General features: G+C 66.9%; 2 protein-coding genes across 2 annotated transcripts; one reads left to right on the top strand and one right to left on the bottom strand.

Annotated features, from left to right (window-relative positions):
- Positions 1-268: 268 nt before the first annotated feature.
- Positions 269-12,435, top strand: RRAS (RAS related). The gene is made up of 4 exons (XM_071801055.1): positions 269-409; positions 2,182-2,269; positions 10,820-10,898; positions 12,320-12,435. Exons 1-4 carry the CDS (start codon positions 269-271, stop codon positions 12,411-12,413), a joined length of 402 nt encoding a protein of 133 aa, XP_071657156.1. The 3' UTR covers positions 12,414-12,435.
- Positions 12,436-16,508: 4,073 nt separating this feature from the next.
- Positions 16,509-17,603, bottom strand: LOC139826142 (uncharacterized). Its single transcript, XM_071801102.1, has one exon. The coding sequence runs from the start codon at positions 17,548-17,550 to the stop codon at positions 16,615-16,617; it is 936 nt and encodes a 311-aa protein (XP_071657203.1). The 5' UTR covers positions 17,551-17,603; the 3' UTR covers positions 16,509-16,614.
- Positions 17,604-17,698: the final 95 nt, after the last annotated feature.

The following is a 17,698-nucleotide window of genomic DNA, read 5'->3' as shown; positions in this document are numbered from 1 at the left end:
ACAGGGGGTGCAGGGGATGTTTTGGGGTGCTCTGTGCTGGATCCCAGCCCCATTTTGGGGTGCAATGGGGCAGTTTGGGGCTCTTTGGGTGTCGCCTCCAGTTCACAAACACGCTCCCTCTTTTGGCCACGCCCCCCGCCCCGCGTGGCCACGCCCCCTATCGGCCACGCCCCCCTCGGGCCCGGGTCACCTTATTAGGCGGTGGCGCGCGGGGGGGGGGGCGGGGTTTCGCATAGATTAACGCCTGGCCCCGCCCACCGGCCCGGGAATGGAGCGAAACGCGGGGTTCGGGGGGTCCGGGGGTTTCGGGGTCTCCGGGGACTCCGGGACCCCCCCCGAACGGCTCCGTCTGGTGATGCTGGGGGGCGGAGGAGTCGGGAAGAGCGCGCTGAGCGTCCGGTTCGTGCAGGTACCGACCGACCCCCCCAAACGGGACCCCCCCCCAAATGGGACCTCCCAAACGGGACCCCCATAGGGACCCCCAAAGCGGGACCCCCAAATGGGACCCCCACACCGCGACCCCTAAACTGGGGACTCCCAACCCGGGGCCCCCTAAATCCCAGATTACCAGAGGGGGGGACCCTCTTGATTTCGGGGGTGACCCGGACGCCTGGGTCCCTCTTCACTTTGGGGTTCGGACACCCGGACGCCTGGGTCCACCCTCATTGGGGGTTCAGACACCCGGACGCCTGGGTCCCTCCTCATTGGGGGTTGCGCACCCGGACGCCTGGGTCCCTCCTCATTGGGGTTTGCGCACCCGGACGCCTGGGTCCCTCCTCATTGGGGGTTGCACACCCGGACGCCTGGGTCCCTCCTCATTTGGGGTTTGCGCACCCGGACGCCTGGGTCCCTCCTCATTGGGGGTTGCACACCCGGACGCCTGGGTCCCTCCTCATTTGGGGTTTGCGCACCCGGACACCTGGGTCCCTCCTCATTGGGGGTTGCACACCCGGACACCTGGGTCCCTCCTCATTGGGGGTTGCACACCCGGACGCCTGGGTCCCTCCTCATCTGGGGTTTGCACACCCGGACACCTGGGTCCCTCCTCATTGGGGGTTGCACACCCGGACGCCTGGGTCCTTCTGTCACTTTGGGGGGGGGTGCGCACCCGGACGCCTGGGTCCCTCCTCATTCACCCGGACGCCTGGGTCCCTCCTCATTGGGGTTCGGACACCCGGACGCCTGGGTCCCTCCTCATTTGGGGTTCGGACACCCGGACGCCTGGGTCCCCCCTCATTTGGGGTTCAGACACCCGGACTCCTGGGTCCCTCCTCATCTGGGGTTTGCACACCCGGACGCCTGGGTCCCTCCTCATTCACCCGGACGCCTGGGTCCCTCCTCATTGGGGTTGCACACCCGGACGCCTGGGTCCCCCCTCATTTGGGGTTCAGACACCCGGACGCCTGGGTCCCTCCTCATTTGGGGTTCATACACCCGGACTCCTGGGTCCCTCCTCATTTGGGGTTCAGACACCCGGACGCCTGGGTCCCTCCTCATCTGGGGTTTGCACACCCGGACGCCTGGGTCCCTCCTCATTGGGGGTTGTGCACCCGGACGCCTGGGTCCCTCCTCATTGGGGGTTGTGCACCCGGACGCCTGGGTCCCTCCTCATTGGGGGTTGCACACCCGGACGCCTGGGTCCCTCCTCATTGGGGTTCATACACCCGGACGCCTGGGTCCCTCCTCATCTGGGGTTTGCACACCCGGACGCCTGGGTCCCTCCTCATTGGGGGTTGTGCACCCGGACGCCTGGGTCCCTCCTCATTGGGGGTTGTGCACCCGGACGCCTGGGTCCCTCCTCATTGGGGGTTGCACACCCGGACGCCTGGGTCCCTCCTCATTGGGGTTCATACACCCGGACGCCTGGGTCCCTCCTCATTTGGGGTTCAGACACCCGGACGCCTGGGTCCCTCCTCATTGGGGGTTGCACACCCGGACGCCTGGGTCCTTCTGTCACTTTGGGGGGGGGTGCGCACCCGGACGCCTGGGTCCCTCCTCATTCACCCGGACGCCTGGGTCCCCCCACATTTGGGGTTCAGACACCCGGACGCCTGGGTCCCTCCTCATCTGGGGTTTGCACACCCGGACGCCTGGGTCCCCCCACATTTGGGGTTCAGACACCCGGACGCCTGGGTCCCTCCTCATTCACCCGGACGCCTGGGTCCCTCCCTGCCCCCCCAGTCGTACTTCGTCCCCTCCTACGCCCCCACGCTGGAGGACTCGTACTCCAAGCTCTGCTCCGTGGGCGGGGTCCCCGCGCACCTGGACAGTGAGTGGGGGTCCCCCGGACGCCTGGGTCCCCCCCATTGCACCCACTGACCCCCCATTGCACCCCCAAAACCACCCTGAACCCCCAAACACCCCATTGCACCCACTGACCCCCCATTGCACCCCAAACCCACCCTGCACCCCCAAAGCCCCCATTGCACCCACTGACCCCCCCACTGCACCCCCAAACCCACCCTGCACCCACTGACCCCCCATTGCACCCCCAAACCCACCCTGCACCCCCAAAGCCCCCATTGCACCCACTGACCCCCCATTGCACCCCAAACCCACCCTGCACCCCCAAAGCCCCCATTGCACCCACTGACCCCCCCACTGCACCCCCAAACCCACCCTGCACCCACTGACCCCCCATTGCACCCCCAAACCCACCCTGCACCCCCAAAGCCCCCATTGCACCCACTGACCCCCCATTGCACCCCCAAACCCACCCTGCACCCCCAAACCCCCCATTGCACCCACTGACCCCCATTGCACCCCCAAACACACCCTGCACCCCCAAACCCCCCCATTGCACCCACTGACCCCCCATTGCACCCCCAAACCCACCCTGCACCCCCAAACCCCCCCATTGCACCCACTGACCCCCCATTGCACCCCCAAACCCACCCTGAACCCACTGACCTGTGGGGCAGGGAGCGTGACCCCCAAGTGTGACCCCCAAGTGTGACCCCCAAGTGTGACCCCCAGTTCCCAGCTGTGCCGGGGCTGCTGGGGCAGATCCTGTGGGGCAGGGACCGTGACCCCCAAGTGTGACCCCCCAGTGTGACCCCCAAGTGTGACCCCCCAGTGTGACCCCCAGTGTGACCCCCAGTGTGACCCCCAGTTCCCAGCTGTCCCGGGGCTGCTGGGGCACATCCTGCGCGTCCAGGACCGCGGTGACGTCCCGGCCGTGCTGCTGGGGAACGAGGGGACCCACAGCTCAACCCCCATGGGACCCACAGCCCCACCCACATGGACCCACACGGACCCACACGGGACCCACAGCCTGACCCACACGGGACCCACACAGGACGCACAGCCCGACCCACATGGGACCCACAGCTCAACCCACACGGGACCCACACGGGACCCCCATGGGACCCACACGGGACCCACACAGGACCCCCATGGAACCCACAGCCCGGACCCACATGGGACCCCCACGAGACCCCCATGGGACCCACAAGGGACCCACAAGGGACCCACAGCCTGACCCACATGGGACCCACAACCCAGACCCCCACGGGGCCCACACGGGACCCACACGGGACCCCCATGGAACCCACAGCCCAACCCACACGGGACCCACAAAGGACCCACATGGGACGCACAGCCCAGACCCACATGGGACCCACACGGGACCCCCATGGGACCCACAGCCCAGACCCACACGGGACCCACAGCTCAACCCCCATGGGACCCACAGCCCCACCCACATGGACCCACACGGACCCACACAGGACCCACAGCCCAGACCCACACGGGACCCACATGGGACCCACACGGGACCCACACGGACCCACACGGACCCACACGAGACCCACACGGGACCCACACGGACCCACACGGACCCACACGGACCCACACGAGACCCACACGGGACCCACACGGACCCACACGGGACCCATACGGACCCACACGGACCCACACGGACCCACACGGGACCCACACGGGACCCACACGGACCCACACGGACCCACACGGACCCACACGGGACCCACACGGACCCACACGGACCCACACAGGACCCACACGGGACGCACAGCCCAGACCCACATGGGACACCCACGGGACCCACACAGGACCCACATGGGAACCACAACCCAGACCCACAGCCCAGACCCACACGGACCCACACGGACCCACACGGACCCACAGCCCAACCCACACAGACCCATACAGACCCACACGGGACCCACAGCCCAGACCCACACGGGACCCCCACGAGACCCACATGGGACCCACATGGGACCCACAACCCAGACCCACAGGGGACCCACACAGGACCCACAGCCCAACCCACATGGGACCCACACGGGACCCACAGCCCAGACCCACACGGGACCCACAGCCCAACCCACATGGGACCCACACGGGACCCACAGCCCAGACCCACACGGGACCCCCATGGAACCCACAGCCCAACCCACATGGGACCCACAAAGGACCCACATGGGACGCACAGCCCAGACCCACATGGGACCCACACGGGACCCCCATGGGACCCACAGCCCAGACCCACACGGGACCCACAGCTCAACCCCCATGGGACCCACAGCCCCACCCACGTGGACCCACACGGACCCACACGGGACCCACAGCCCAGACCCACACGGGACCCACAGCCCAACCCACACGGACCCACACAGGACCCACAGCCCAGACCCACACGGGACCCACATGGGACCCACACGGGACCCACATGGGACCCACAGCCCAACCCACACGGGACCCACACGGACCCATACGGACCCACACGGACCCACATGGACCCACACGGGACCCACACGGGACCCACAGCCCAGACCCACACGGGACCCACAGCCCAACCCACACGGACCCACAGCCTGACCCACACGGACCCACACAGGACCCACAGCCCAGACCCACATGGGAGCCCCATGGGACCCACATGGATCCACAGCCCAGACCCACAGGGGACCCACACGGACCCACAGCCTGGACCCACAACCCAGACCCACAGCCTGACCCACACGGGACCCACACAGGACCCCACGGGACCCACAGCCCAACCCACATGGACCCACACGGGACCCACAGCCCAACCCACACGGGACCCACACGGGACCCACACGGGACCCACAGCCCAGACCCACACGGGACCCACACGGACCCACACGGGACCCACAGCCCAGACCCCCATGGGACCCACACGGGACCCACACGGGACCCACACGGACCCACACGGGACCCCCATGGGACCCACACGGACCCACACGGACCCACACGGGACCCACACGGACCCACACGGACCCACACGGGACCCACACGGGACCCACACGGACCCACACGGGACCCAGACGGACCCACACGGACCCACACGGGACCCACACAGACCCACACGGACCCACACGGGACCCACACGGACCCACACGGACCCACACGGGACCCACACGGACCCACACGGACCCACACGGGACCCATACGGACCCACACGGACCCACATGGACCCACACAGGACCCACACGGGACCCACATGGGACCCACAGCCCAACCCACACGGGACCCACACGGACCCACACAGGACCCACACAGGACCCACACGGACCCACACGGACCCACACGGGACCCATATGGACCCACACGGACCCACACGGACCCACATGGACCCACACGGGACGCACAGCCCAGACCCACATGGGACACCCACGGGACCCACACAGGACCCACACAGGACCCACACGGACCCACACGGACCCACACGGGACCCATACGGACCCACACGGACCCACACGGACCCACACGGGACCCACACGGACCCATACGGACCCACACAGGACCCACAGCCCAGACCCACACGGGACCCACATGGGACGCACACGGGACCCACACGGGACGCACAGCCCAGACCCACATGGGACACCCACGGGACCCACACAGGACCCACATGGGAACCACAACCCAGACCCACAGCCCAGACCCACACGGACCCACACGGACCCACAGCCCAACCCACACAGACCCATACAGACCCACACGGGACCCACAACCCAGACCCACACGGGACCCACAGCCCAGACCCACACGGGACCCCCACGAGACCCACATGGGACCCACAACCCAGACCCACAGGGGACCCACACGGGACCCACATGGGACCCCCATGGAACCCACAGCCCAACCCACATGGGACCCACACGGGACCCACAGCCCGGACCCACAGCCTGGACCCACACGGGACCCACACGGGACCCACACAGACCCACAGCCCAACCCACATGGGACCCCCAGACCCGCATGGGACCCCAACCAACGGGACCCCCAACCCAGACCCCAATGGGACCCCCAAACCAACCGGGACCCCAATGGGACCCCCAACCCAGACCCCCAAAGGACCCCCATGGGACCCCCAACCAATGGGACCCCCAACCCAGACCCCCAAAGGACCCCCATGGGACCCCCAACCAATGGGACCCCCAACCCAGACCCCACAGGACCCCCATGGGACCCCCAACCAATGGGACCCCCAACCCAGACCCCACAGGACCCCCAACCAATGGGACCCCCAACCAATGGGACCCCCAACCCAGACCCCCAAAGGACCCCCATGGGACCCCCAACCAATGGGACCCCCAACAGGACCCCCAACCAATATGATCCCCAACCCAGACCCCAATGGGACCCCCAAACCAACCTGGACCCCCAATGGGACCCCCAACCAATGAGACCCCCAACCAATGGGACCCCCAACCCAGACCCCCAAGGGACCCCCAACACAGACCCCCATGGGACGCCAACCAAGGAGACCCCCAACCAATGGGACCCCCAACCCAGACCCCCAACCAATGGGACCCCCAACCAATGAGACCCCCAACCAATGGGACCCCCAACCCATGGGACCCCCAACCCAGACCCCCACAGGACCCCCATGGGACCCCCAACCAATGGGACCCCCAACCAATGGGACCCCCAACCAATGTGATCCCCAACCCAGACCCCAATGGGACCCCCAAACCAACCTGGACCCCCAATGGGACCCCCAACCAATGTGATCCCCAACCCAGACCCCCATGGGACCCCCAACCAATGGGACCCCCAACCCAGACCCCCACAGGACCCCCATGGGACCCCCAACCAATGGGACCCCCAACCCAGACCCCACAGGACCCCCATGGGACCCCCAACCAATGGGGCCCCCAACCAATGAGACCCCCAACCCAGACCCCCAAGGGACCCCCAACACAGACCCCCATGGGACCCACAACCAACCTGGACCCCAACCGGACCCCCAATGGGACCCCCAACCCAGACCCCCATGGAACCCCCAACCAACGGGACCCCCAACCCAGACCCCAATGGGACTCCCAATGGGACCCCCAACCCAGACCCCACAGGACCCCCATGGGACCCCCAACCCAGACCCCAGTGGGACCCCCATTGTTGGCCACATTGGTTGTGTCCCCTCCCCTCTTGTGTCCCCATGTTGGGTGTCCCCCCCATTGTGTCCCCCCCATTGTGACCCCATATTGGTTGTGTCCCCCCCATTGTGTCCCCATGTTGGGTGTGTCCCCCATTATGTCCCCATATTGGTTGTGTCCCCCCCATTTTGTCCCCATGCTGTGTCCCCCCCATTGTGTCCCCATGTTGGTTGTGTCCCCATGCTGAGTGTCCCCCCCATTGTGTCCCCATGTTGGGCGTGTCGCCCCCATTATGTCCCCATATTGGTTGTGTCCCCCCCATTGTGTCCCCATGCTGAGTGTCCCCCATCGTGTCCCCCATCGTGTCCCCCGTTGTGTCCCCCATTGTGTCCCCCATTGTGCCCCCCATTGTGTCCCCCATTGTGTCCCCCACTGTGTCCCCCACTGTGTCCCCCATTGTGTCCCCCCCATTGTCCCCATTGTCCCCAGTGGGCCGTGAGGAGGCGCTGTCCCTTGCTGTGTGTCCCCCATTGTGTCCCCCATTGTGTCCCCATTGTGTCCCCCGTTGTGTCCCCCATTGTGTCCCCCATTGTGTCCCCCACTGTGTCCCCCATTGTGTCCCCCATTGTGTCCCCCTTTGTGTCCCCCCCATTGTCCCCATGATGTCCCCAGGTGGGCCGTGGGGAGGCGCTGTCCCTGGCTGTGTGTCCCCCATTGTGTCCCCCATTGTGTCCCCATTGTGTCCCCATTGTGTCCCCATTGTGTCCCCCATTGTGTCCCCCCCATTGTCCCCAGGTGGGCCGTGGGGAGGCGCTGTCCCTGGCTGTGTGTCCGCCATTGTGTCCCCATTGTGTCCCCCACTGTGTCCCCCATTGTGTCCCCCATTGTGTCCCCCATTGTGTCCGCCCCATTGTGTCCCCCATTGTGTCCCCCATTGTCCCCATTGTCCCCAGTGGGCCGTGAGGAGGCGCTGTCCCTTGCTGTGTGTCCCCCATTGTGTCCCCCATTGTGTCCCCATTGTGTCCCCCGTTGTGTCCCCCATTGTGTCCCCCATTGTGTCCCCCACTGTGTCCCCCATTGTGTCCCCCATTGTGTCCCCCTTTGTGTCCCCCCCATTGTCCCCATGATGTCCCCAGGTGGGCCGTGGGGAGGCGCTGTCCCTGGCTGTGTGTCCCCCATTGTGTCCCCCATTGTGTCCCCATTGTGTCCCCATTGTGTCCCCATTGTGTCCCCCATTGTGTCCCCCCCATTGTCCCCAGGTGGGCCGTGGGGAGGCGCTGTCCCTGGCTGTGTGTCCGCCATTGTGTCCCCATTGTGTCCCCCACTGTGTCCCCCATTGTGTCCCCCATTGTGTCCCCCATTGTGTCCGCCCCATTGTGTCCCCCATTGTGTCCCCCATTGTCCCCATTGTCCCCAGTGGGCCGTGAGGAGGCGCTGTCCCTTGCTGTGTGTCCCCCATTGTGTCCCCCATTGTGTCCCCATTGTGTCCCCCGTTGTGTCCCCCATTGTGTCCCCCATTGTGTCCCCCATTGTGTCCCCATGATGTCCCCAGGTGGGCCGTGGGGAGGCGCTGTCCCTGGCTGTGTGTCCCCCATTGTGTCCCCCATTGTGTCCCCCATTGTGTCCCCCACTGTGTCCCCCATGGTGTCCCCCATTGTGTCCCCATTGTGTCCCCCACTGTGTCCCCCGTTGTGTCCCCCATTGTGTCCCCCATTGTGTCCCCCCCATTGTCCCCATTGTCCCCAGGTGGGCCGTGAGGAGGCGCTGTCCCTGGCTGTGTGTCCCCCATTGTGTCCCCATTGTGTCCCCATTGTGTCCCCATTGTGTCCCCCACTGTGTCCCCCACTGTGTCCCCCACTGTGTCCCCCATTGTGTCCCCCCCATTGTCCCCATTGTCCCCAGTGGGCCGTGAGGAGGCGCTGTCCCTGGCTGTGTGTCCCCCATTGTGTCCCCCATTGTGTCCCCATTGTGTCCCCACTGTGTCCCCCATTGTGTCCCCCATTGTGCCCCCCATTGTGTCCCCCATTGTCCCCATGGTGTCCCCAGGTGGGCCGTGAGGAGGCGCTGTCCCTGGCTGTGTGTCCCCCATTGTGTCCCCCATTGTGTCCCCCATTGTGTCCCCCATTGTGTCCCCCGTTGTGTCCCCCATTGTGTCCCCCGTTGTGTCCCCCGTTGTGTCCCCCACTGTGTCCCCCACTGTGTCCCCCATTGTGTCCCCCCATTGTCCCCATTGTCCCCATTGTGTCCCCATTGTGTCCCCCATTGTGTCCCCCGTTGTGTCCCCCATTGTGTCCCCCATTGTGTCCCCCGTTGTGTCCCCCACTGTGTCCCCCACTGTGTCCCCCATTGTGTCCCCCCCATTGTCCCCATGGTGTCCCCAGGTGGGCCGTGAGGAGGCGCTGTCCCTGGCTGTGTGTCCCCCATTGTGTCCCCCATTGTGTCCCCCATTGTGTCCCCCATTGTGTCCCCCGTTGTGTCCCCCATTGTGTCCCCCGTTGTGTCCCCCGTTGTGTCCCCCACTGTGTCCCCCACTGTGTCCCCCATTGTGTCCCCCCATTGTCCCCATTGTCCCCATTGTGTCCCCATTGTGTCCCCCATTGTGTCCCCCGTTGTGTCCCCCATTGTGTCCCCCATTGTGTCCCCCGTTGTGTCCCCCACTGTGTCCCCCACTGTGTCCCCCATTGTGTCCCCCCATTGTCCCCATTGTCCCCAGTGGGCCGTGAGGAGGCGCTGTCCCTTGCTGTGTGTCCCCCATTGTGTCCCCCACTGTGTCCCCCACTGTGTCCCCCATTGTCCCCCCCATTGTCCCCAGGTGGGCCGTGGGGAGGCGCTGTCCCTGGCTGTGTGTCCCCCATTGTGTCCCCCATTGTGTCCCCATTGTGTCCCCCATTGTGTCCCCCGTTGTGTCCCCCACTGTGTCCCCCATTGTGTCCCCCATTGTGTCCCCCTTTGTGTCCCCCCCATTGTCCCCATGATGTCCCCAGGTGGGCCGTGGGGAGGCGCTGTCCCTGGCTGTGTGTCCCCCATTGTGTCCCCCATTGTGTCCCCCATTGTGTCCCCCATTGTGTCCGCCCCATTGTGTCCCCCATTGTGTCCCCATTGTGTCCCCCCCATTGTCCCCATGATGTCCCCAGGTGGGCCGTGGGGAGGCGCTGTCCCTGGCTGTGTGTCCCCCATTGTGTCCCCCATTGTGTCCCCCATTGTGCCCCCATTGTGTCCCCCATTGTGTCCCCCGTTGTGTCCCCCATGGTGTCCCCCATTGTGTCCCCCATTGTGCCCCCATTGTGTCCCCCATTGTGTCCCCCATTGTGTCCCCCACTGTGTCCCCCCCATTGTCCCCATGATGTCCCCAGGTGGGCCGTGGGGAGGCGCTGTCCCTGGCTGTGTGTCCCCCATGGTGTCCCCCATTGTGTCCCCCACTGTGTCCCCCATTGTCCCCCCATTGTCCCCAGGTGGACGCTACCTGGAGACGTCGGCGCGGACGCGGGAAAACGTGGACGAGGCCTTCGAGGGGCGGGTGCGCGACGTCAGGTGGGCGGGGCCAGGGGGTGGGCGGGGCCAGGGGTGGGCGTGGCCACGGGATGGGCGGGGCCAGGGAGGGGGCGGGGCCACAGAGCAGGAGGGATGACTGGGTGGACGGGGCCATGGGGTGGGCGGGGCCACGGCGTAGGCGGGGGCAAGGGGTGGGCGGGGCCAGGGGGTGTGCGGGGCCAGGGGGTGTGCGGGGCCAGGGAGGGGGCGGGGCCAGGGAGGGGGCGGGGCCACAGAGCAGGAGGGATGACTGGGTGGATGGGGCCATGGGGTGGGCGGGGCCATGGGGTGGGTGGTGTCGTAAGGTGGGCGGGGGCATGGTTGTGGGCGGAGCCACGGGGCGGGCGGGGCCATGGAGGGAGAAGGACCATGGGGTGGGCGGGGCCATGGGGTGGGCGGTGTTGTAAGGTGGGCGGGGCCACGGAGTGGGTGGGGGCATGGTTGTGGGTGGGGACACGGGGTGGGCGGGGCCATTGAGCGGGCGGGGCCGCAGAGCAGGAGGGATGACTGGGTGGGTGGGGCCATGAGGTGGGCGGGGCCACGGGGTGGGCGGGGCCACAGAGCAGGCGGGATGACTGGGTGGGCGGGGCCACGGGGTGGGCGGGGCCACAGTGTGGGCGAGGCCATGGAGGGGGCTGGGACATGGAGGGGGAGGGGCCATTGAGCGGGCGGAGCAATAGAGCAGGTGGGATGACTGGGTGGGCGGGGCCATGGGGTGGGCGGTGTTGTAAGGTGGGCGGAGCCACGGAGTGGGTGGGGGCATGGTTGTGGGTGGGGCCATGGGGTGGACGTGGCCACGGGGTGGGCGGGGCCATGGAGGGAGCGGGGCCATGGGGTGGGCGGGATGACTGGGTGGGCGGGGCCACGGGGTGGGCGGGGGCATGGAGTGGGTGGGGCCATGTGGTGGGCGGGGTCAAGGGTGGGCAGGGCCATCGGGTGGGCGGGGCCATGAGGTGGGCGGGGGCATGGAGTGGGTGGGGCCATGTGGTGGGCGGGGAAAGGGTGTGCAGGGCCATCGGGTGGGCGGGGGCATGGAGTGGGTGGGGCAATCGAGCGGGTGGGATGGCTTGGTGGGCGGGGCCATAGAGGGGGCGGGGCCATTGAGTGGGCGGGGCCGTGGGGTGGGCGGGATCATTGCTTGGGCGGGGCCATGGGGTGGGCAGCACCGGCAGGTGGGCGGGGCCATGGGGTGGGCGGGGGCATCGAGTGGGTGGGGCCGGCAGGTGGGCGGGGCCGTCGAGCCTGGCCGGGGTGGGTGGGGCCATGGGGTGGGCGGAGCCACGGGGTGGGCGGAGCCATCGTATGTGCAGGATCGCTGGTTGGGTGGGGTCCACGGTGGGCGTGGTCATCGGCTGGGCGCGGCCGCTCACGTGGGCGGGGCCATCAAGTGGGCGTGGCCGCTGACGTCACCCCCCCCGCAGGCGCTTCCGGGAGCAGCAGAAACCGCCCCCGCTCCCCCCCGCCCCCCCCCGCGCGAAAAGTCCCGCCCCCCGCTGCCCCTGCGCCCCCATCTGACCCCACCCCCCCCCCAACCCCCCCTGACCCCCAACCCCCCCCACCCCCCCACTCTGGGGAGGGGACACGCACCCCCTCCCCCCCCCCACCCCCCCGTGTCACGGGTTTTGGGGTCACCCGCCCCCCCCCCCCACTGTCAATACCATTAAAGCGCCTTCAACCGCTGGGAGACCCCCAGTCTGAGCCCCCCAAGTCATCAGAGACCCCCCCCCAAATCGTGTGACCCCCCCCAATATGAGCCCCCCCCCCAAGTCATCAGAGACCCCCAAGTCTGAGCCCCCCAGTCATCAGAGACCCCCCCCCAAATCGTGTGGCCCCCCCCCAATATGAGCCCCCCCCCCAAGTCATCAGAGACCCCCAAGTCTGAGCCCCCCAAGTCATCAGAGACCCCCCCCCAAATCGTGTGACCCCCCCAATATGAGCCCCCCCCCAAGTCATCAGAGACCCCCAAGTCTGAGCCCTCGATATCTGAGCCCCCCCCAAGCCATGAGACCCCCCCAAAGTCACGTGACCCCCAAGTCTGAGTCCCCCAAGTCATCAGAGCCCCCCCCCAAGTCATGTGACCCCCAAGTCTGAACCCCCCCAGTCACGTGACCCCCAAGTCTGAGCCCCCCAAGTCATGAGAACCCCCCCAAGTCATGTGACCCCAAGTCTGAGCCCCCAAGTCATGTGACCCCCCCCAAAGTCACGTGACCCCAAGTCTGAGCCCCCCAACTCATGTGACCCCCCCCAAGTCACGTGACCCCAAGTCTGAGCCCCCCCAAGTCTGAGCCCCCCCAAGTCATGAGAACCCCCCCCAAGTCATGTGACCCCAAGTCTGAGCCCCCCAAGTCATGTGACCCCCCCCAAGCCATGAGACCCCCCCCAAGTCATGTGACCCCAAGTCTGAGCCCCCCCAAGTCATGTGACCCCCCCAAGTCATGTGACCCCAAGTCTGAGCCCCCCAACTCATGTGACCCCCCCCCAAGTCATGTGACCCCAAGTCTGAGCCCCCCAAGTCATCAGAACCCCCCCAAGTCATGTGACCCCAAGTCTGAGCCCCCCAAGCCATGAGACCCCCCCAAGTCACGTGACCCCAAGTCTGAGCCCCCCCAAGTCTGAGCCCCCCCAAGTCATGAGAACCCCCCCCAAGTCATGTGACCCCAAGTCTGAGCCCCCCAAGTCATGTGACCCCCCCAAGCCATGAGACCCCCCCAAGTCATGTGACCCCAAGTCTGAGCCCCCCCCAAGTCATGTGACCCCCCCAAGTCATGTGACCCCAAGTCTGAGCCCCCCAACTCATGTGACCCCCCCCCAAGTCATGTGACCCCAAGTCTGAGCCCCCCAATATCTGAGCCCCCCCCAAGTCATGTTACCCCTAATATCTGAGCCCCCCCAAGCCATGAGACCCCAAGTCATGTGACCCCCCCAAGCCATGAAACCCCCCCAAGTCATGTGACCCCAAGTCTGAGCCCAAGTCATGTGACACCCCCCAAAGTCACGTGAGCCCAAGTCTGAGCCCCCCGAAGTCATGTGACCCCCCCAGTTACGTGAGCCCAAGTCTGAGCCCCCCAAAGTCATCAGACCCCCCCCAAAGTCACGTGACCCCAACTCTGACCCCCCCCAAGTCATGTGACCCCCCCCAAGCCATGAAACCCCCCCAAGTCATGTGACCCCAAGTCTGAGCCCAAGTCATGTGACACCCCCCAAAGTCACGTGAGCCCAAGTCTGAGCCCCCCAAAGTCATCAGACCCCCCCCAAAGTCACGTGACCCCAACTCTGACCCCCCCCCAAGTCATGTGACCCCCCCCAAGCCATGAGACCCCCCAAAGCTGTGACCCCCAAGCCTGAGCCCCCCCCCCAGTCACCTGACACCCCCCCCCCAAGTCACATGACACCCCCCCCCCCCCCAAAGAAGCACCCGGAGCCCATGAACGATAAAAAGGTCTCGGCAACACCCACGACACGAACACCGTAGAAAAGGGGGGGGCGGGGGGACCCCACCCCCCCAGGGCCCCCCCGGGGTGGGGGAGGGGAGGGGGGGGAGGGGGTGGATGGGGGGGGGGGGGTGACCCCCAATATATATAATAATAATTATAATAATAATTAAAAAACCCAAACGGAACAGAATGGGGGGGGAGGGGGGGGATGGGGAGGGGGGGTGGGGGTGGGGGGGGGGGTGGCAAATGGATGGGGGAGGGGGGGATTTGAGCCGGGGGGGGGAGGGGCAAACCCGGCTATATTATGATACATAGAGATCTGAGCCTATACATTATATACAACCCGGGGGGGGCGGGGACCCCCTGGACCCCCCCCAAATTGGGATGGATGGGGGGGGGTGGGGAGGACCCTCCTTGAACTCCCCCCCCCCCCCAAATTGGGATGGATTTGGGGGGGGGGACTTGGCAATAAATAGCACGGGGGGGGGGGTGATGGTGATTCCCCCCCCCCCCAACTTGGTGTGACCCCTTTTGTGCCCCCCCCCCCCCCATATATACAGGAGCCTGGGGGGGGACACGTTGGTCCCTATGGGGGGGACAAAGGGACCCAGGAGTTCTGTGCCCCCCCCCCACCGCTTTAACCCTGGACACACATGGGGGGGCGCCCCAAAAAGGGACCCAGGTGTTCGGGACCCCCCCACTGCAAAAGGGACCCAGGCGTCCGGGACCCCCCCACATTGCTAAAGGGACCCAGGCGTCCGGGACCCCCCACTGCAAAAGGGACCCAGGCGTCTGAGCCCCCCCCCATTTCAAAAGGGACCCAGGCATCCGGGCCCCCCCACATTTCAAAAGGGACCCAGGCGTTCGGGCCCCCCCATTGCAAAAGGGACCCAGGCGTCCGGGACCCCCCACTGCAAAAGGGACCCAGGCGTCTGAGCCCCCCCCCATTTCAAAAGGGACCCAGGCATCCGGGCCCCCCCACATTTCAAAAGGGACCCAGGCGTTCGGGCCCCCCCATTGCAAAAGGGACCCAGGCATCTGAGCCCCCCCCATTGCTAAAGGGACCCAGGCGTCCGGGCCCCCCCATTGCAAAAGGGACCCAGGCGTCTGAGCCCCCCCCCATTTCAAAAGGGACCCAGGTGTTCGGGTGACACCCCCACCTTCCTAAAGGGACCCAGGCGTCCGGGCCCCCCCCACTGCAAAAGGGACCCAGGCGTCCGGGACCCCCCCATTGCAAAGGGGACCCAGGCGTTCGGGTGACACCCCCACCTTGCTAAAGGGACCCAGGCATCCGGGACCCCCCCACTGCAAAAGGGACCCAGGCGTCTGGGCCCCCCCCATTTCAAAAGGGACCCAGGCATCCGGGCCCCCCCCCATTTCAAAAGGGACCCAGGCGTCCGGGCCCCCCCATTGCAAAAGGGACCCAGGCGTCCGGGACCCCCCCCCATTGCTAAAGGGACCCAGGCGTCCGGGCCCCCCCATTGCAAAAGGGACCCAGGCGTTCGGGTGACACCCCCACCTTGCTAAAGGGACCCAGGCATCCGGGACCCCCCCACTGCAAAAGGGACCCAGGCGTCTGGGCCCCCCCCATTTCAAAAGGGACCCAGGCATCCGGGACCCCCCCCATTTCAAAAGGGACCCAGGCGTCCGGGCCCCCCCATTGCAAAAGGGACCCAGGCGTCCGGGACCCCCCCCCATTGCTAAAGGGACCCAGGTGTCTGGGACCCCCCCCCCCATTGCTAAAGGGACCCAGGCGTTCGGGTCCCCCCCCCATTTGAAAAGGGACCCAGGCATCCGGGCAGAGAGTGGGGGGGGGGGGCTCTAAATAGACATTTATACACATATATATAAATAAGGGGGGCCCCCCCCAAAAAGAGGGGTCACCCCCCCCCATTGGGGTTTGTCCCCATTTCTGGGGGGTCCCTGTGTTTAATTGGGGGGGGGGTCCCCAATACTGGGGGGGGGGGGCTGTGTTTCCAAAGTGGGGGTGGTGACCCTATGGGGGGGGCCCTATGGGTGGGGGGGGGCCATGGTGGTGGGGGGGATCCCCATGGTGGGGGGGTCACCCCCATATTGGGGGCTCCATCTTTGTTCTGGGGGGGTTGTCCCCACCCCCTTGTCCCTGTCCCTGGGGGGGGTCCCCATGGTGGGGGGGTCCCAGGTGTCCCCATGGTCCCAGGGGATCCTGGGGGGTCCTGGGGGTCCTAGGGGGGTCCTGGGGGTCCCAAGGTCCCAGGTGTCCCAGGGGGGGTCCTGGTGGTCCCGGGGGATCCTGGGGGGTCCTAGGGGGGGTCCTGGGGGTCCCAGGGGGGGTCCTGGTGGTCCCGGGGGATCCTGGGGGGTCCTGGGGGTCCTAGGGGGGTCCTGGGGGTCCCAAGGTCCCAGGTGTCCCAGGGGGGTCCTGGTGGTCCTGGGGGATCCTGGGGGGTCCTGGGGGTCCTAGGGGGGGTCCTGGTGGTCCCGGGGGATCCTGGGGGGTCCTGGGGGTCCCAGATGTCTTGGGGGGGTCCCAGGGGATCCTGGGGGGTCCCAGATGTCCCAAAGTGTCCTGGGTGATGTCTTGGGGGTCTTGAAGGTCCTGGGTGTCCTGGATGCCCTGGGGGGTTTCCTGGTGGTCCTGGGGGGGTCCCAGGTGTCCCAGGGTGTCCTGGTGGTCCTGGGGGGGTCCTGGTGGTCTGGGGGGGTCCTGGTGGTCCTGGGGGGGTCCCAGGTGTCCCGAGGTGTCCCAGGGTGTCCTGGTGGTCCTGGGGGGGTCCTGGTGGTCTGCGGGGTCCCAGGTGTCCCAGGGGGGTCCTGGTGGTCCGGGGGTGTCCTGGGGGTCCCAGGGGGGTCCTGGTGGTCCCCGTTGTCCTGCAGCTCCTGGATGTCCCAGATGCCCTGGGGGGGTCCCGGGTGTCCTGGGGGTCCCAGATGTCCCAGTGGGGTCCTGGTGGTCCGGGGGTGTCCCAGGTGTCCCAGGGGTGTCCTGGGGGGGTCCCAGATGCTCTGGTGGTTCCTGGGTGTCCTGGGGGTCCTGGGGTCCCGGGGGTCCCAGATGTCCCGGGGGGTCTCGGTGGTCCCGGGGTGTCCTGGGGGTCCCGGGGGTGTCCCAGATGTCCCAGGGGTGTCCTGGATGTCCCAGATGTCCCGGGGGGGTCCCCGGTGTCCTGGTGGTCTCGGGGGGCTCCGGGGGGTCCTGGTGGTGCCGGTGGTCCAGGGGGGGTCCTGGTGGTCCCCATTGCCCTGGGTGTCCTGGGGTCCTGGAGGTCCCAGATGTCCTGGGGGGGTCTTGGTGGTCTGGGGGGGTCCCAGATGTCCTGGGGGGGTCCTGGTGGTCCTGGATGTCCCAGATGTCCCGGGGGGGTCCCCGGTGTCCTGGTGGTCTCG

Source organism: Patagioenas fasciata, chromosome 35 (genome assembly GCF_037038585.1).
Source record: "Patagioenas fasciata isolate bPatFas1 chromosome 35, bPatFas1.hap1, whole genome shotgun sequence".
In the NCBI taxonomy this organism is placed as follows: domain Eukaryota; kingdom Metazoa; phylum Chordata; class Aves; order Columbiformes; family Columbidae; genus Patagioenas; species Patagioenas fasciata.
The sequence above is the reverse complement of the archived record's forward strand: the minus strand, read 5'-3'. Positions and strand labels throughout refer to the sequence as shown.